This window comes from Microcaecilia unicolor, chromosome 8 (genome assembly GCF_901765095.1).
Source record: "Microcaecilia unicolor chromosome 8, aMicUni1.1, whole genome shotgun sequence".
Taxonomy (NCBI): Eukaryota; Metazoa; Chordata; class Amphibia; order Gymnophiona; family Siphonopidae; genus Microcaecilia; species Microcaecilia unicolor.
The window spans coordinates 97,765,364-97,786,241 of record NC_044038.1 but is presented as its reverse complement, the minus strand read 5'-3'; the positions used below and the strand labels follow the sequence as shown (position 1 = coordinate 97,786,241).

The 20,878-nt window shown below is 46.1% G+C and overlaps 1 protein-coding gene across 1 annotated transcript in view; it reads right to left on the bottom strand.

Annotated features, from left to right (window-relative positions):
• CYSTM1 (cysteine rich transmembrane module containing 1) overlaps positions 1 to 20,878 on the bottom strand; it is a 308,284-nt gene that overhangs the window by 261,056 nt on the left and 26,350 nt on the right. The window contains exon 2 of the mRNA XM_030212061.1: positions 7,555 to 7,631. Within this exon, the coding sequence (XP_030067921.1) occupies positions 7,555 to 7,598 (44 nt within the window). The 5' untranslated portion in view covers positions 7,599 to 7,631. The remainder of the gene's footprint in view (positions 1 to 7,554; positions 7,632 to 20,878) is intronic.

The following is a 20,878-nucleotide window of genomic DNA, read 5'->3' as shown; positions in this document are numbered from 1 at the left end:
TAATAAGTACAATTGGTATGATCTACTTCCAGTGGCTCTAATGTCTATACGTAGCTCGCCACTGAGTAAATTAAAAATTTCACCTTTTCAATTACAAACAGGCAGACATATGAGAATGCCTGTTGTTACTCCGTTGCATACGCCTCAAGTCTACTGGCAGCAATTGCAACCTGTTGTGGAACTGGTTCAGTCTTTAGCTAACCCAACTCAGAGACAGTCTCGTTGGGACAGAGGTGATGATCTCTCTCTTTCCTTTTCCATAGGACAGCAGGTCTTAAGAAAAAACTTCACTCACAAAACCTGGAAGGATCCAGTTTATGTGGGACCATTCACTATCACTGATTTAACTCGCCCAGCAGCAAAGTTGTCAGACCATACCACCTGGATACATCTATCTGATTTACGCAAGGCTCCTGATCCAGGACCACCTGAGCAAATAGAAACCACCATTGTACCCCCAGAAGGCATTAACAACATCATCAGTGCAAAATTATGATGAAGGTTTTTGTAATCTGTTTGCTGGTAGGACTTACTTATGGACTCAATACATATGTTGAAAGAATTCAACATGCCTTAAAGACTCTTAATCTGACTAACTGTATTGTTTGCACTCCACTTGTCACTTCTGTAACTACCATTCCAGCACATGTTCACCCTTATTCTATGATTAAGTTGCAAGGTATTCATAACTGTTTCAGTAATGGTACCTGCTATTTGGGTCTGGGTCATGAGCATAGGCAATATTGGACCAATGTTACTACTCAACGCCTGCCTTCTTTATTTGCTCATACTATTCCTGCACTAAACTATTGGTGTCTGATAAATTCTAGTTCACTTCAGGGTAAGATACCTAATGTTTTATGTAATTATACTTATGACATACAATCCCGGAATTGGACTGTGTTACAGGGATCCTATGTCATAAATCAGACTGCAACATCTATAGCCTGTGCTAACAAAACAGCTTGTCACCGGACACTGACAACCTCTTATGTGACCTCTACTAACCTTACTCTCACAAATTTGACTTTCTTCTTTTCATTATGTCAATTTAATGCCTCTTCCATGCAAGCCATTATTGCTGTACCTACTGCTTGTTCTTCAGTTAAGGAACCAAATAATCCTATTTTTCCTTTTTCTCAAACATATGCTTTATATCATAACCTAACTTCTCTACAGTCTTTACGGTTAGGGGATTATTTGTTATGTGATAATATCCTGTACACTTATCTTCCATCATGTTATAAGTTCTGCACTCTTGTTCAACTAAATTTATTTGATTTGATCATTCCATTAAATGCCACATCACATGGTTCTAATAGTCAGAAACGAAGTAAAAGAGATGTTTCCAGTACCTCCTTTAGTGCTTTAACAGGAGATGATCAAGCTTTACAATTAGCATTAGATTATATTAACAGTACATATCCTATGACCAAGAAATGTCTAGATGCCTTGTCAGCCACTGGATGGCTTCCATTTGCAGGATCTGCCATTGCAGCTGAAATGGGTATGTCAATTAGACGCTTACAATCACTATTACATGTTGTAACACATGAATTAGACATAGCTATAACAGCAATTCAAGAGGAAATTGATGATACAGCGAGATATGCAATGCACACACGCATGGCAGTTGATTTTATGTTAGCCCAATCTGGAGGAGTATGCGGCATAGTGAATGATACATCATGTTGTTCAGTTATTAGAAATAAATCAATAATTGTTAAAAATGCAATGCAGCGCATTCTTTCTCTAGCAAGAAGTCAAGTAAGTGATTATGAAGGGATATTGGACACGTCATGGTGGGATACCATAAAAAATTGGCTTGGAGGATTAGGTCCATGGTTAAGAGGGATTGTGACTGGATGTATTGTTTTCATATGTGTTGCAGGACTCTTATTATGTTGTTTGCCTTGTTTACTTAGTTGCTGGAGATGAACATGTCAAGATTCATTGAAAATGACCATGGTAACTCAGATACAAAATATAATACCTGATACCAGTGACTATGAACCAAACTGTCCTGGGTTACTGATGACTCCCGAAAGTTCTGTGGTTTGATAGAAAATGTTTGTCATTGCCAGGACGGCCTGAGGTGTTACCTATTTATAGGATGATGCCCAGTCTAACAGTGATGAAAACTATAACCATGAAATTTTTGGTGAACCTTGCTCTACAAGGTTCAAGGGAGGATTTGTTAATAATAATGAACATGCTGCAGAAATATAATGAGAAACTGTTGAGCAGTGTGAAGTTCCTATGGTCAGTGGAATGCAAGCATTAAGGCAGACGAGATATGAGTCCACAGACCTGTGAAAGCAATAAGGGAGTCATAGAACAATGAGGGAATAGAATCGGCCTTGAGCAGCCTGGTGAAACAGAGACAGTCTGTGCTGGGGTAGAAAGAATGTTGATTGCAGCCATTTGTAGATAAGAAATGTGAGAGCAAGCTTCAAAGGGAAGGGTTGATGACGTACACATTGGGTTCAGTGTGAAAGAAAGTGAATATAAACAGAGCAGCATATATGTGACTTAAGCAAAAAGCAGAGCTAAGCAGAGCTAACTAACTTTTGTGTATTATTGCTGATTGTGTATTGCAAATATAATAGATTTTGCTTCCAGTGTGGAGTTCCCATACTGCTTCTGTCCGACGTAGGGCAGTCGACAAAAATAAAAAATTTTTATTATACTTTTTATAACAGGTGTCAGTTTCTTTGTTTACACACATATAGGGTGTAAATCAACAGGACTCACCCTATTAAGGGCCAAGGTGAGAACACATACAAGAGGCCCGCGGGTCAGGGTTGAGCCAGTGCATCCAACCCTGCCGAGAAAGGATCTTTCCTTCTGATGAAAAAGCGAGGCACTTTGGCGTTTGCACTTGACACCATTAGATCCATTCCGGGTGTCCCCATTTGGCACAAATCTGAAGAAAAACTTCTTCTGCCAGTTCCTATTCCGCCGGGTCGATTTGATGCCTGCTGAGAAAATCGGCTTGCACGTTGCTCTGACCTGCTATGTGAGCTGCTGACAGAAGCTGCAGGTGAAGCTCGGCCGAGTGGCAAATCTGCGTGCCGCCCTGATGATTTATGTAGGCCACCGCTGTCGTATTGTCTGACAGGACCCGGACAGCAAGCCCCTTCAGAGTCTTTTGAAAGGCCATAAGAGGAGTGGCCTAGTGGTTAGGGTGGTGGACTTTGGTCCTGGGGAACTGAAGAACTGAGTTCGATTCCCACTTCAGGTACAGGCAGCTCCTTGTGACCCTGGGCAAGTCACTTAATCCTCCCATTGCCCCATGTAAGCTGCATTGAGCCTGCCATGAGTGGGAAAGCGCAGGGTACAAATGTAACAAAAAAAAAAAAAAACGCTCTCAGTTCCATTCAATTGATGGACCACCCCGCTTCCACGGTTGTCCACTGACCCTGAGCATAGCTTCCCTGGCAATGCGCTCCCCAGCCCAAAAAGCTGGCATCTGTTATCACCAGGCACCAAGAATGAAGCGCAAGCGGCATTCCTTGGCGCAGCATCCGGTCCGAGAGCCACCAGTCCATACTGAGCCGAGCTGCAGGGAGCCACGCGAGTCTGCATTGATATTCCTGGGTAATCGGAGACCACTGTTGAAGCAGGGAAATCTGCAAAGGCCTCATATGCACTCTTGCCCAAGGAACCACCTCCAAGGTAGCCGTCATCGACCCTAGCAGCTGGACAAAGTCCCAAGCTCGCGGGCAAGGTATCCGCAGGAGCAGACGGACCTGATTCTGAAGCTTGCACCGCCTTTGGTCGGGGAGAAAGACAAACCCCGAGGCCGTGTTGAACCGGACCCCCAAATACTCGAGAAAATGAGAGGGGGTCAGGTGACTTTTGGGTATACTGACCACCCAGCCTAGCGCCTGCAGGACTGTCACCACTCTGGCTGTAGCAAGACGACTTTCGGTTGCCGAATCCGCTCTGATGAGCCAGTCGTCGAGATAAGGGTGAACTCGGATACCCTCTTGCCTGAGGCAGGCAGCTACGACCACCATTACCTTGGAAAAGGTACGGGGAGCTGTGGCTAGGCCGAAAGGCAAGGCCCGAAACTGGAAATGTTGTCCCAACACGGCAAACCGGAGAAACTGCTGATGTGGGGGCCAGATAGGAATGTGCAAATACGCTTCTTTTAGGTCCAGAGACGTGAGAAACTCTCCTGGCTGGACCGCCGTAATGACGGAGCGCAGGGTTTCCATGTGAAAATGTCGTACTCTGAGGGCCTCATTGACTCTTCGCAAGTCGAGGATCGGTCTGAAAGACCCGCCTTTTCGAGGCACAACAAAATTAATGGAATAGCGGCCGTAGCTGTGCTCGGCGGGAGGCACCAGGATCACCGCTCCGAGGTGCAGCAAGACATGTAAGGTGTCTTCTACTGCCACCCATTTTACGGCAATGCCGCATCGGGACGCCACAAACACGTCTCTCACCGGGGCACCGAATATCAGTCGGTAACCTTCTCTGATCAGGTCCAGGACCCAGTGATCCGAGGTAATCTTGGTCCACTCCTCTAGAAAGAGGGAAAGACATCCTTCTACTGCAGACATGGAGTGGATCGGCGTTCCATCATTGTGGAGGACACCCCTGAACTGGCCCCTGCAGAACATTTGTCCGAGCGAAAGGAGTTCCTCTGCTGAAAACGGGCACATTGAGAAAACCCAGCAGAGTGCCCCAGGCGATACCTGCGAGCTTCACAGAAGCGAGGTCTAGAAGAGGAGGGAAAACCCTTGGAAGAAGGCCTCGGCCTATCCTCAGGTAACCGCTGGGGCTTAGAGTCCCCCAGGTCTTTCACAATCTTCTCCAATTCCTCTCCAAATAACAGGAGGCCCCGAAAGGGTAACCTCACCATCCTTTGCTTAGAAGCCATGTCAGCCACCCAATGCCGCAGACAGGCGGTGGGCAGAAACCGCCACAGACATCTGTTTAGCCGAGGCTCTGACCACATCATAAAGGGCGTCAGCCAAAAATGACAGGGCCGACTCCATCCGCGGGGCAACCTCAGAGAGGGGGCCCGCCCATCGGTGGGCTATTCCACCGCCTGTTGTAGCCAGGAAAGACATGCTCGGGCTGCATAGGAACTGCAAATAGACGCCCTTAAGGCAAGGCCCACAATATCAAAGGGCCACTTCATCGCGGACTCCAGCCGCCGGTCCAGCATATCTTTCAAAGCGACCCCTCCCTCGGAAGAGTGGTCTTTTTTGTCACCGCCGTGACCAACTCATCCACTTTAGGCATCACCAAAGGGGACAAGTGCTCCTCACTCAGAGGGTAAAGCTGACCCATAGCCCTGGCCACTTTCAAAGGCCCATCGGGGTCAGACCATTGAGCTGAAATAAGCTCTTCGATGGAGTCATGCACTAGAAAGGCCCGAGTAGGCTTCTTAGTACTCGCCATCCTAAGATTAACAGAAGATCATCAATCGAGAGGGCCTGCAAGGCGTCAGTAATAAGAGCTGGCAGCTTGTCGCTGTGGAAAATCCGGACCGCATTAGGATCTTGGGATCATCCAAATCCAGTGGCAAACAGACACCCTCCTCTGGATCATCTGTCCCTGAGGGCCTGCCAGATCCCTCAGACTCCCCACAGCCCGACCACGGGGGGGAAGGATATGCGCCACTTTCAGACAGGGAATTTACCCGTCTTTGTTTAGCTTGTTTCCAACGCTCGGGGGAGGAAACAACATCTGAAGCCATCCCCGGGGCATCAACACCCGGAGGGGACCCAGGATGCAACACAGTGTCAGACACCTGCGGCAGAGCTCTTTTCAGCATGAAAGCCTTATGCATTAAAAGCACAAACTCTGGGGAGAAAAACTCACCCTGACCCTCCGCCTCCGAATTAGGAGAAACGGATGTAGGAGCTCCTCTGGCAGCCTCTAAACGAGGCGTCCCCCTGCACTCAGACTCCTCCGCAACTGTGAGGGTCGAGACATGCGGCGCTTCCAAAATAGCGCCCACTTCCAGCTCCATCAAGCGGGAAGAAACATCGCTCGCCATGCTCGTACTAGCATGAGCGTCTAAGGAGCACGTTTTACACAGCCCTGCTGCTGATCTGCGTTTACCACAACGGGAGCAGCGCTTAACTCCCTCAGCAGACATCGCCCGACTGGACGAGAATATAGCAATAAAATGGCGGCTTCACGCCAAAACTTACCCCATTCGGAAAGGCGCCCGCGGGACCTCCCTGGAGGAGCTGGGCACCACTCTCACCTCAGAAGACCGAGTCAATGAGCTCCGGTCAAGCTGCACAGAACCAGAATCTCTGGAAAAGCCTCAGAACACCCACGCAGTAAAAGCGCGTTCTTTTTTTTTTTTTTTTAACGCTGTGAGGAAAGTTGGAGGCAGGCAGCAACAGAGGGACTCCGGGAGGCGGGGGGAATGGGTAAGGCAGGGAAAGGGCGAACCTATATGCCTTTAAAGTGGGCACCACCAGTCACAACACCCCTGCTCAACTGGCAAAGCACAGGAGCCACCCCAGGCAGTCTGAAATCCAGGAGCTGATCAAGCTACGTCCACACCTTCTGGGAGATAGAGAAATATTAAAGGCAGTTGGGGGCTAGCCGTCCAAGGATCACTGTGGTTTTTCAGTGTTCTCTATCTCCACCTGCTGGTAGGCAGATACAACCCATCAGTTAATGGATTCATCTGCTGCTGATGACAAGTGTTTATTTTATTAAGTCTGCCTCACCCGTTTGGGCAGCGGAAGCCATGGGCTCTCTGTACTACCCTGGACAGAATTGTCCATCCCCTCTAGGTACTTAATTACCCCAATCATGTATCTGCACATGACAGTGTTACCAGTCAGGGCAGTATAAACCTATGTAATTAGAAAGGAACCCTGTATTTAGTAGATAAAGAAATATAGTTTATTAGCATTGATATCTCACCCAAACGTAGTACAAGCAGGTTCAAGCAGTCATATGGTAGAACAGCATCTCACGCCACGTCTGTCTCACGCCTTCTCTCTTCTCTGCTTTAATACCCCTCGGACTGGTCCTTATATACCATTTTGACTCCATTGGTTCCAATGGACCCTAGTCTTTCTCACCAGGGCTCTTGGCCGTTATCAGTTGGTAAGGGTGACTTCACAAGTTCTCAAGCTCTAACTATAAACAAGATATGTTCACAGTGTATCTCGTGAGATGACTTCACAGGTCATTTTGCTCTCTTCAGCTCCCCCCCCCCCCTTGGGTATGCTCATCCTATGTACATCTAACCCTCTATCAACTTCTATTAGCCAAAACAACTTGCTCATGACTTCTCACAGGTGCCAGTCCCAGTGATTGTTTACAAGAGCAAATGCCCCCTCCCCTGCCAGCTCTCTGGGAACTCACTTCAGCTTGTGCTGCAGAAAAATGTACTTTGTATCAGAGATGATTTGCTTGTACTACGTTTGGATGAGATATCAATGCTAATAAACTATATTTCTTTGTCTACTAAATACTGGGGGTTCATTTCTAATTACATAGGTTTATACTGCCCTGACTGGTAACACTGTCATGTGCAGATACAAGGTTGGGGTAATTAAGTACCTAGAGAGGATATGCAGTTCATTCCAGGATAATGGAAAGTCCATGGCTCCGCTGCTGCACAAACAGAGGAGGCAGACCTAATAAACAAACACAAGGAAACAAAAAATTAATTTATTCTCTCCGCTACAGCTCTGTCTTCCCTGAGTGCCCCTTTTACCCCTCAGTCATCTGCAGTCCAACTGATTCTTTTGCCAGCTTCTTGCTTTTAATATTCCTAAAATAATATTTACTGTGTTTTTGCTTCCAACACAATCTATTTTTCAAAGTCACTCTTTGCCTTCCTTATCAGCGCTTTCCATTTGGCTTGACATTCCTTATGCTTTTTCTTATTATTTTCAAGCTGCGTGTATAATAGCCGTCTACAACCTTTAAAAAACACAAGTCCAGGTGAAAACGTCCAAATGCTCGTCGGGAACGTCTTTTTTTGTTTGTTTTTGAGTATGGGTGAAAGACGTCCAAGTGTTAGGCGCCTTTGCTATGCCTCCATCCCTGCGAGGGGCAGTTGAGGACATCCAAAATGTGGATGTTTCTGTAAGAAGGACATCCATGCCTTTGCTATGCCTACGACACCCCCTTTATTTATTTGGATTTTGGATCACAAGTAGCAGCAGTGGGATTTGAATCGGCCAGCTCTGGATTGTAAGACCAGTGCTCTAACCACTGGGCCACTCCTCCACTCCCTTGAAATTTGGCCATCCCTGTGGGGGGGGGGGGGGCAGTTCAGAACGTCCAAAATGTTTGAAAGAAGGTCCACGCCTTCGCTACGCCTCCGACACACCCCCGGGAACTTTGATCATCCCCGCGACGGGAAGCAGTTGGGGACGCCCAAAATCGTCTTTCGATTATGCCATTTTGGGCAACCCTGAGGGAAGGATGCCCATCTCCCGATTTGTGTTCAAAGATGGGCGCCCTTCTCTTTCGAAAATAAGCCTGCTCGTCTACTATGGTCTCTATTGCAACCTCGCTATTGGGATACCCTTCTCTTACCTGTTTTGGTGATACCCTGTTCCGAACCATGTGCTTTTGAGCAACTATCAGCCTTCCCCCAGGTTCTAGTTTAAAATCTGCTCTATCTCCTTTTTAAATGCCGATGTCAGCAGCCTGGTCCCACTCTGGTTAAAATGGAGCCCATCATTCCAGAACAGGCTCCCCCTTCCCCAGAAAGTTGTCCAGTTCCTTACAAATCTAAAACACTCCTCCCTGCACCATCGCCTCATTTATGCAATGAGACACAAACTCTGCCTATCTCTTGGGCCCTGGCAAGTGGAATATGGAGCACTTCGGAAAATGCTTCCCTAGAGGTTCTGGATTTGAGCTCTCTCCCTAAAAGCCTAAATTTGGCTTCCAGAACCTCCCTCCCACATTTTCCTACATCATTGGTACCCCCACGTGTACCAGGACAGCCAGTTCCACTCTAGCCCTATCTAAAATCTTATCTATGTGATGTGTGATCCTCACACCCACCAGGCTATCTACATGCTTATTAATTGAATTTGCAACTACAACAGCAGTCTTAACCCTTCCCCCCTGGCAAGAAGCTGCTGGAGACACATCCTTATTTTTCCGACTACTTTGTCAAACTGATGACTTTAAGATAGCCAAATATGACAAATTAACTAAACCACCTGGACCAGATGGCATACATCCAAGGGTACTCAAAACTCAAGCATAAAATTGCTGATCTGCAGTCAGTAATATGTAATCTATCGTTAAAATTGCCCGCAGTACCTGAAGATTGGAGGGTGGCCAATGTGACACTGATTTTTAAAAAGGGTTCTTGGGGTGATCCAGGAAATTATAGACTGATGTTGATGTCAGACAAAATAGTGGAAACTATTATAAAGAATAAAATTATAGAGCATGTAGACAAAAATGGTTTAATGGGAAAGAGTCAGCATGGGTTCAGCCGAGGGAAGTCTTGCCTCACCAATTTGCTTCATTTCTTTGAAGGCATGAATAAACATGTGGACAAAGGTGAGCCAGTTGATGTAGTGTATCTAGATTTTCAGAAAGCTTTTTTGATAAAGTTCCTAATGAGAGACTCCTGAGAAAATAATTGATATAGAAATCAGAACGAGTGAAGTGATCAGATTTGCAGATAATACAAAACTATTCAAGGTTGTTAAAACACATAGACTGTGAAATATTGCAGGAAGACCGTAGGAAATTGGAAGACTGAGTGTCCAAATGCAAGATGAAATGTAATGTGGACAAATGCAAGGTGGTGCACATTGGAAAAAATAATCCGAATCAAAGTTATCTGATGCTAGGGTCCACCTTGGGGGTCAGCGCTCAAGAAAAAGATCTTGGTGCTGTTGTAGATAATACGCTGAAATCTTCTGCTCAGTGTGAGGTGGCAGCCAAAAAAGCAAATAGGATGCTAGGAATTATTACAAAAGGAATGGTGAATAAGACCGAAAACACTATAATGCCTTTGTATTGCTCCATGGTGTGTCCACACCTGAGTATTGCATTCAGTTCTGGTTACCGTATCTCAAAAAATATATAGCAGAATTAGAAAAGGTTCAAAGAAGAGCGACCAAAATGATAAAGGGGATGGAACTCCTGTCATATGAGGAAAGGCTAAAGAGGTTAGGGCTGTTGAGCTTGGAAAAGAGATGGATGAGGGGAGATATGAATAAGGTCTACAAAATCCTGAGTGGTGTAGATCGAGTAGAAGTAAATCGATTTTTTACTCATTCCAAAAGCACAAAGACTAGGGGACACTTGAGGAAGTTACATGGAAATACTTTTAGCTCAAATAGGAGGAAATATTTTTTCACTCAACGAAGAGTTAAGCTCTGGAACTCTTTGCTGGAGGCTGTGGTAACAGTGGTTAGCTTATCTGGGTTTAAAAAAGGTTTGGACAAACTTCCGGAACAATGGTCCATAAGTACATAAGCATCGCCATGCTGGGACAGACCAAGGGTCCATCAAGCCCAGCACCCTGTTACCGACAGCAGCCAAAACAAGAAGCAATTTTTCCCGCCCATCCTAGAAATACTGTATTATTGCCTCATCCATTCAATAACATTCTATGGCTTTTTTCTCCAGGAAGCCATCCAACCCTTTTTTGAAGTCCGCTAAGTTAACCGCCTTAACCACCTTTTCCAGCAGCGAATTCCAGAGTTTAACTACGTGTTGAGTGAAGAAACATTTCCTCCGATTCGTTTTAAATCTACCACACTGCAGCTTCATCGCATGCCCCCTTGTCCTAGTATTTTTGGAAAGCGTAAACAGATGCTCCACATCGACCCACTGCATTCCACTCATTATCTTATAGACCTCTATCATATCTCCCCTCAGCTGCCGTTTCTCCAAGCTGAAGAGCCCCAGCCTCTTCAGCCTATCCTGATAGGGAAGTCGTCCCATCCCTTGTATCATCTTTGTCGCCCTTCTCGGCACCTTTTCCAATTCCACTATGTCTTTTTTGAGGTGCGGCGACCAGAAATGAACACAATACTCGAGGTGCGGTCGCACCATGGAGCAATACAACGGCAGAATATCATCCTTATTTTTGTTTTCAATCCCTTTCCTAATGATTCCCAACATTCTATTTGGGTCATTCCATGCCAAGTGGTCTAAACCTTCCCACCATCATGTCTCCAATTTTGTTCAAATTTTATCTGTTGCGCGAGTCAGGTGTTAAACGAAGTTTCCCAAAATTTGAGGTCTCTAACTGCAAACAGTTGCAGATCTAGACCCCCTTTTCTGAAAGGTTGTCAGTCCAAGAGCGCACGACATTTACCAAAATGCCATTTTGGGGGTCTAATAAAATCCAAACACATTTATATAAGAATAGCTAAAAAATTCTAATCCTGTACAGTTTTTGATGCTAATTCCGATGAAATACATTTTAACATTATGGATGCAAAATCCAGTCAAACAAGTTGACCCAAAGTGTGCATCAAAATTGGTCGAGACTCATCAGAACATATTTGGACCAATATTCAGACCGCAACAACTTCCATGCAAACAAAGATACGGACTTGAAATTTTGAACAAGCATTATGCTTGTGCTGGACATAATACTGCCAGATTTGCAACTAACCAGCATCTATAACTGCCCTGCAGGATCTCTTCAAAGTTGGCACTGTCAGCGCAAATGGTAAAATGTACCAAAGTTCAAAGCCAATTATTAAAAAAGAGTCTGCCTGAATCAGCTTGTGAACAGTATCATCTGAAAGAGAAAACTGTGCTCTACAACACTGATATGTTTTTGTTTTGCAATGCCTTCAGTAACCATTTACTCAGGTCAAAGTATGTTATATTTTCTGTGCGCGATGTATTGCGTTGGTCCACGATGACTGAGCTATTACTGGTTATCACATTGAAACCAGCATCCCCATCGCCATAGGGGCCACGCCCGATAGCCATGCAGTAACAGCCACGGGTGGGTATCTTTACTGCAAGATCCCAAGCCTGATTGTGGGTTTCTTTACTGTAGGATCCCAAGCCTGATTGTGTGTTTCTTTACTCCAGGTTCCCAAACCTGCCTTCTTCAGTTACTTCATCATTTTGAAAGCATCATTGATCTGCAAGAGAACGATTTCAGGAAAACTATATTGCCGACCAGATGATGGAACTGGAATAACAGCAATGATAAGTTGCTCAAGTAAGTATCGCGTCTTACCGGCCAATAAAATGAAGTAGCGGGACCATGAGGATGCACAAAGCTTATGAAACGATTGGACAATCAATGAATAAAATACGAATGAATAAATAATTATATTAATACTTTTAAGCGACTTTTAAGACTCAATTTCCTAGAAATGAAGAAAAATTAGTGCATCAAGCGTACTAAATATAACATACTTTGACCTGAGTAAATGGCTACTTAATGGTGGCATTGCAAAAGAAAAACATATCAGTGTTGTAGAGCACAATTTTCTCTTCGTTTAACACATGACTCGCGCAACAGATAAAATTTGAACAAAATTGGAGAACATGATGGTGGGAACTTTTTTTAATTTTAGACCACTTGGTATGGAATGACCCATTTGCTTTCCTAGCCGCCGCAGCAGCACATTGAGCAGAAGTTTTCAATGTATCATCAACGATGACACCTAGATCCCCTTCTCGGTCCTTGACTCCCAACGCTGAACCTTGCATGATGTAGTTATAGTTTGGGTTCCCTCTTTCCCACATGCATCACTTTGCACTTGTTCACATTAAACGTTATCTGCCATTTAGACGCCCAGTCTCGAAGGTCCTCTTGTAGTTTTTCACAATCTTCCCGCGATTTGACTATTTTGAATAACTTTGTGTCATTGGCAAATTTGATTATCTCACTAGTTACCCCCATCTCTAGGTCATTTATGAATATGTTAAAAAGCAGAAGTCCCAGCACCAATCCCTGAGGGACCCCGCTAACTACCCTTCTCCATTGCGAATCCTACTCTCTGTTTCCTAGCTTTCAACCAGTTTTTAATCCACAGTAAGACACTACCTCCGATCCCACGTCCCTCTAATTTTCTCTGTAGTCTTTCATGAGGGACCTTATCAGTCCTAGAGGCAGATGCACTAAAGCTAAATGAGCCTTTAATGACTCTCCAACGAGGAAAATTTGATCCGTTGCATGCATCAAAGGGCTTTTACCGAGGAAGCCAGCAGCTAACGAAAACGGAATGGAGATGAGCAATTAGTGTGAAAACCCCATTGAAACGACATGCACTAACCTTTTCCGATTGCCTTTACGCAGGAAAAAGGCAGGAAATCTAACGAGAGGTCTGGACCTCTCGTTAGGACAGCTCTGTGCCAGGAAAAATCATTAAGTGAAAAAATAAACAAACTTTGAGCCAATCCCAGCGCATTAGCAGAGCTAAAAGCGCTGTGATTGGTCCAAAGGACGTCAGAAAACACATAAAAAAAAAAAAAAAAAGGATCGAGAGGGGGCAAGGGCGCTCATCAGGAGCGTCCTGTACGGACGGCCTTGCCCCCCCCCCCCCCGAAAAAGCAAAATTCTAGCAGCCCCTGCCCCCCTCCCTTCCTCACTACTCTGTCTCACCTCAGCTCTGCCTCCCGACATCCTCCACCCTGTACCCCACCTCCTCTTGGGGTCGTCGCCGCCATTCCCCTCCTCCATCGGGCCCCCCTCCCTCTTACCGGGCCCGTGCAGCTCCTCTCTCTTCTGTCTGAAGGCGCTGCACGGGCAAGAAGAAAGCTGATGCCTGCCTTCGCCCAGCTTCTGTCGCGCGTCTCTCTCCTCCTGGGCCCGCCCCTGTCTGACGTCAGTAACCTACGTAGGTTACTGACGTCAGACAGGGGCGGGCGCAGCAGGAGAGAGACGCGCGACCGAAGCTGAGGGGAGGCAGGCATCAGCTTTCTTCTTGCCCGTGCAGCGCCTTCAGACAGAGGAGAGAGGCGCTGCACGGGCCCGGTAAGAGGGAGGGGGGCCCGATGGAGGAGGGGAATGGCGGCGACGACCCCAAGAGGGGGCGGAGCTGAGGGGAGACAGAGTAGTGAGGAAGGGAGGGGGGCCGGGGCTGCTATAGGTACGTTTGCTTTTATTCTTGCTTTTTAATTTAGAATGCAGGGGGAAGTGGGGCGGGGGGAACGGCGACCACGGGTGGGGGGGGGCAAGGACGGCCATACAGGACGCTCCTGACCAGCGCCTTTGCCCCCTCCCGACCCTTTTTTTTAATTTTTGTTTTGATTTGGGAGCCATGTGCTTGTGATTTGACTGTGTTTTGACTGTTTGTGGCATGCGCAGAGCAGCTAACATAACGCTTGGCTGCTCTGCGCATGATTTGGGGGCCGATTAACGATGTATATTGTGATTCTTTGATACATTGTACGTTTCAATACCGATCTCAGCATGTGTGACTTTTTTTTTTGGTGCATTTTTCGTTATTTTAAAATCGTTAGGGACTTTAACGATTTAGATTTTTTTACGTTTGGTTGCTGCATCTGCCTCCTAGTCTGCTACTGAGGCAGACATAGGAAGCAACTGCTTGCCCTGGGATTTGTAGTATGGAATGTTGCCATGATTTGGGTTTCTGCCAGGTACTTGTGACCTGACTTGGCCACTGTATGGAAAACAGGATACTGGTCTGACCCAGTATTGCTACTCTTATGTTCATCTCAAAAAGGCTATTTGGGGCCCTGTTTACTAAAGTGCATTAACATGTTTAGAACATGCTAAAACTGTCACATTTTCAAAGCTGGAACTAGGTTTGTGAGCCCTTGGACCACTGCTGAGGAGCGACAGCGGCAGGCAAAACCACCCCGCACCAAAGGCAAGGCAGAACTCTGACAAACAGTGAGACTTCACCTGCACCTGGCCACCTTTCACCAAGAGCTGAGCTCCTGGCTGCAAGTGGCCCGCAGGAATTAAAGGACAGGGCAGGAACAGGATCCCAACAAGGCAGCACAGGAACTGAGAGTCAGAGGGGAAAGGAATATACAGGGACCGCAGGGCAAGGAAGGGAAAAGCTAAAGGACAAGACTGAAAGCTGCAAGCAGCCACTGAAATAGGGAACAAATACTGACAAACAGGAGACAGGACTGGAAGCTGCAGAACAGCCACTAAAAACACAAACAGACAAGGACTAAACACAAAACTACAAGCCAGAAATCAGACTAGAGAACAAGCAACAACCTAATCTAAATACCCACAGACTAACTAAAACAGACAAGAATCAAGGCAAGAAAACCAGACTGAGCAGAAGTGCACACAGCATCCCAACAAACCTCAGGGCCTTAGACGATGCAAAGGCAAAGGCAGAGAACTTCCAACTGACTAATAAGCCCAGCAGCAGCCGAGGCTCAAGCTGCAGCAATCACCAGGCAACTACTGGGGTTGTGCAGGTTCAAACAAACAGAGCAAGTCTGGCAGTCTGGAAGAAACGGACCGGTCTGGCCTGAAATCTGGAACGGGTGACAATAACCAGCCAGTTCAATGCAGCCACCAGGTCTGGCCACCAGGTGGTGAGATGACAGAGCCTGAAGCATGGGCAGAAACGTAACAGTATCTCCCCCTCAAGGCTCCCCCGGTCTCCACGGGTGATTCAGGTCTCCATGGGTAAGAATGATGAAACCTACGGAGAAGCTTCAAAACAGGACCATGGTCAGCTGGACTGGAACTTGGACTGGCATCAGCATCTGGGCCGGACCTGGAACTCGTCTTGGACTCGGCATCTTGACCGGAGCTGGAACTCGGCTTAGGCTCGGCATCTTGGCCGAAGCTGGACCTCAGCGTGGACTCAGCAGCTCGGCTAGGACTGGAAGTCAGCGTGGACTCCGCATCTCGGCTGGAGCTGGAGCTCGGCTCGGACTCCGCATCTCGGCTGGAGCTGGAGCTCGGCTCGGACTCCGCATCTCGGCTGGAGCTGGAGCTCGGCTCGGACTCCGCATCTCGGCTGGAGCTGGAGCTCGGCTCGGACTCCGCATCTCGGCTGGAGCTGGAGGCTGGAGCTGGAGCTCGGCTCGGCCTCAGCAGCTTGGCTGGACCCTCAACTTGACCCAGACTCAGCCTCTCTGCGGCAGACAGCGTCCCTCAGGATGGACTGCCGATAAGCCTGGGCCTCGGGGTTACCAACCCTCCTTCCTTCAGCCTGGGCTTCAGGAGTATCCCGCAGGGCTGGACTCGAGAAGTTTGATGCGGTAAAGGAAGAGCTTGGTAGAGGGATCAATAGTAGACACTGGGTTCTCAAGAGGTCCCAAGCAACAAAACCCGCTTTCTCTCTGCTGCAGCCTCAGGAGTATTCGTCAGGGCTGGATTGGACAAAAGTTTAACCCGGTAGTCAAAGCATCATAAATGGATCCAAAGCAAAAATTGGGTTGGAACTGGGATCCGAACTGGAACTAGGAGCTGCACCCGGGCTGAGAGCAGGACTGCCAACAGGAAACAAGGTCAGAGACTGGAACCCCAGAGTGCCAGCAAAAGAAAAAGTCATAGGCCGGAGACCCAGCAGGTAGGGTGATCGTGCCGAGTTCATGGCCTTTGCATTCTGTCACGTTTTCAAAGCTGGAATTAGGTTTGTGAGCCCTTGGACAGGGCAGGAACAGGATCCCAACAAGGCAGCACAGGGACTGAGGCCCAGATGCACAAAACTTTAACAACCCTTTAATGACCATTTTTCGAAGAAATCGCCAACCGTTTCATGTACTAAAGCACATTTTTCGTGGGCCTTAGCAGCTAACGAAAATGGAATGCAGATGAGCAATCAGTGTAGAAACCCTTTTCAAATGACATGCACTAACCTTTTCCGATTGGTTTAACGAAGGAAAACGCCGAGAAATCTAACGACAGGTCTGTACCTGTCGTTAGGGCTCTCCGGCTAAAAACTGTAATGTGAAACTCAAAAAAGAACCAATTGCAGCGAAGAAGATACGCGAGACGCGCTGTGATTGGACAAAAACACGTTGTACCTGTATCGTAGCCTGTTTTGCTTTTAATAAAGCTTATAGAAAATGTGTCATAACCATGTTAATACAGCGCGTGCACTGCAGACATACGCAGTATATTAACGTTGGTACGAGTTGGAGAAGTAATGGCAGCCAGAGGGAGAAAGCCAAACTTTTCAGACCTTGATGTCCTCTGGCTTGCTCAACATTTCGCACTTACAGATTGAAAATCTCAATCTCAGGAAAAGCTGCGTAAAATCAGCTCCGCTAGTACTCGGCAGGAACCTGTGATTTAAAAAAAACAGTGCGGCGACTTGATTCTTTTACACTGTCGACGCACGCCTATGACATCACAGGCGTGCGACAGCCACGCCTACAACACACGCTTTCCGAATAGACCAGTGCGCATGCGTTCCGTACGCTGCTATGGCACATTAGCGAAACTTTCGGGAATCAGGGTTTGCAATACCATACCAAACTTTTTGGGGCTGTGTTTTTGGAGCATGCTTCGTTATTTGAGATTCGGTAAAGGTTTTTACGTTTCTGATTTTTTTACGTTTGCTTGATGCATCTACCCCTGAGGGTCAGAGGAGAAAGGAGTATACAGGGACCGCAGGGCAAGGAAGGGAAAAGCTAAAGGACAAGACTGAAAGCTGCAAGCAGCCACTGAAACAGGGAACAAATACAGACAAAGAGGAGACAGGACTGGAAGCTGCAGAACAGCCACTAAAAATACAAACAGACAAGGACTAAACACAAAACTACAAGCCAGAGACCAGACTAGAGAACAAGCAACAACCTAATCTAAATACTCACAGACTAACTAAAACACACTAGAATCAAGGCAAGAAAACCAGACTGAGCAGAAGTGCACACAGCACCCCAACAAACCTCAGGGCCTTAGACGATGCAAAGGCAGAGAACTTCCAACTGACTAATAAGCCCAGCAGCAGCAATCACCAGGCAACTACGGGGCTGTGCAGGTTCAAACAAACAGAGCAAGTCTGGCAGTCTGGAAGATCCAGACTGGCCTGAAATCTGGAACAGGTGACAATAACCAGCCAGTTCAATGCAGCCACCAGGTGGCGAGATGACTGAGAGCCTGAACCATGGGCAGAATCGTAACAAAAACGTAACGCATGCTAATCGTGTACGCACCCATAGGAATGTCGCTGCTCGATAATGGAGACGAGGTAAAAGCAGGGGTAAGGGTGGGGCAGCGTTAAATTGTCCTGCATTAAAATTTTATCAAGTTAATATTTTGTTAATTGCCCACCCCTAGTTTTTATATGATGACAGGATAAAAACCAAATAAAAATGTGTTTTAAATCAAACCTGCAGACAAAGGAGGCTCGTGGTGACAATGGACACAAAAATATATCGAAGAAGGGCACAGACAGCTCTCAGACAACACATACTACAGGAAACTAACTAAGGATCCTATGCAGGATTATACAAAACAGCTGAAAGACCTTATCAAAACACTTCCAAAACAAGTACAGCCACATCTGAAGAAACTCATACCAAATCATCCTTCTGTGGGCACATTCTACATGCTACCCAAAATCCACAAACCTGGAAACCCTGGCAGACCAATCATATCTGGTAGTGGCACACTCACGGAGAAAATATCTGAACTTAGAGGGAATTCTGAAAGCTTTCGTGCACAAGACAAGCAGCTTCATACAAGACACCACAGACTTTCTGAATAAATTTAAAAATATCAAGCAGTTACCACCGGGTACCCTTCTGGTCACAATGGATGTAGAATCACTATACAGCAACATTCCCATGCAGATGGCATAGCTGCATGCGAGAGACTCCTAAAAACATCCAACCTGGACCATCAATACTCACTGGAAACTATTACAAAATTAATCAAATTTATTCTAATTCACAACTATTTCTGCTTTAACAATTATATCTATCTAAAAATCATGGGCACTGCGATGAGCACCAGGACAGCACCCCAATATGCTAACCTCTTTATGGCTGAACTGGGAGACACTTAAATACATATCAGACCAAACCCCTAAAATACTACTGGTATACTGATGACATTTTTATGATTTGGACCGAGGGGGAAGAAACCCTAAAATAATTTTACAGTTCTTTCAATACATACCATCGTACAATCAGATTCAAAATTAACTACTCCCCAGAAAAAGTCAATTTTTTGGACACCACAATTTCAATCAGCAATGGCTATACACAAACATCTATAAACAAGAAACCCACCGACAAATGCAGCTACCTCCACAACTCAAGCTTCCACCCTTCACGTACAAAAAAAATCCATTATTCACAGCCAAGCCATAAGATTGACCGTATCTGCTCTGACCCAGAGGACATAAATAAACACCTCAAAATTCTGACTGAATCCTTCAAACAAAAAGGCTACAACCACAAAATAATCTCCAACAATGTTGCCTCCTCCCTCAAAACATCCAGGAAAAATCTGCTACAGTACAAAGAAAAGAAAGCCACAGACAGAATCCCCCTTGCAGTGACATACAAACCAGAGCGAGAAAAATCATAAAAGATCTACAACCACTACTCCAGGAAGATGAATTACTGAAAGAGATAATCCCATCCCCCACCAGTGCTTGCGTTCCGACAGCCACCCAACTTAAAACACAAGTTAGTGAGAAGCAAGGTCCCAACAGAGGCTCAAAAAGAAGAGAATGGTACACATCCTTGAATTTATCTAGCTGCAAACTATGCCACAGCATTTCACAGGATCCCACAGTCATTCACAAGGGAAAAATATTCAACATAAGGAATTTAAAACAAATCAGAGAAACTTTTCTTCACTCAACGTGTAATTAACTCTGGAATTCATTGCCAGAGAATGTGGTCAAGGCGGTTAGCTTAGCAGAGTTTTAAAAAGGTTTCGATGGCTTCCTAAAGGAAAAGTCCATAGACAGTTATTAAATGGACTTGGGAAAAATTCACTATTTCTGGGATAAGCAGTATAAAATGTTTTGTACTTTTTTGAGATCTTGCCAGGTATTTGTGATTTGGATTGGCCACTGTTGGAAACAGGATGCTGGGCTTGATGGACCTTTGGTCTTTCCCAGTATGGCAATACTTATGTACTTATGCTCATCTTCCAATGTGGTATATACCGTATTTTTCGGACTATAAGACGCACTTTTTTCCCCCAAAATTTGGGAGGAAAATGGGGGGTGCGTCTTATAGTCCGAAGGTAGCGAGTTTTGGATCGCCGTCCCCTACTTACGCGATGCCATGTTCCCTGGTGGTCTAGTGACGTCGGGGCAAGAAAGAGCCCCCTCTTTCCTGCCCATCGCGCTGCTCTCCGTGCTCCTGACCGCTTCCTAACGGTCTCGGCGATATTCAAAATGGCCGCCGAGAATCTCGCCGAGACCGTCAGGAAGCAGTCAGGAGCACGGAGAGCAGCGCGATGGGCAGGAAAGAGGGGGCTCTTTCCTGCCCCGACGTCACTAGACCACCAGGGAACATAGCATCGCGTAAGTAGGGGACGGCGATCCAAAACTCGGACAAGACGCACCGGAGCACCTAGGTTTTAGAGGAGGGAAAAAGGAAAAAAATTTTTTTCCTATTTCCCTTCTCTAAAACCTAGGTGCGTCTTATGGTCCGGTGCGTCTTATAGTCCGAAAAATACGGTATCATTCAATGTAAAACGTGTGACGAATGGTGCTATATTGGAGAAACAAGCCAGATGCTAAAGAAGCAATTTAATTTACATAGGCATCATATGAAAAATGCCAGTGCCAACCAGGATGTCACCTCTGTGGGACAGCACTTTACAAAACCAAAACACTGTATCAATGATTTTATGGTTCAAACACTAAAAGGAAACTTTAAGACAATACAGGAATGTAAGACCTTTGAAGTCAGAATGATTAAATATTTTGACACCCACCAGGACAGGACAGTGTGTCATTGGAATGCTTTGTAACATAGAGGGGCATCATCGAACGGGGCCGGCCAT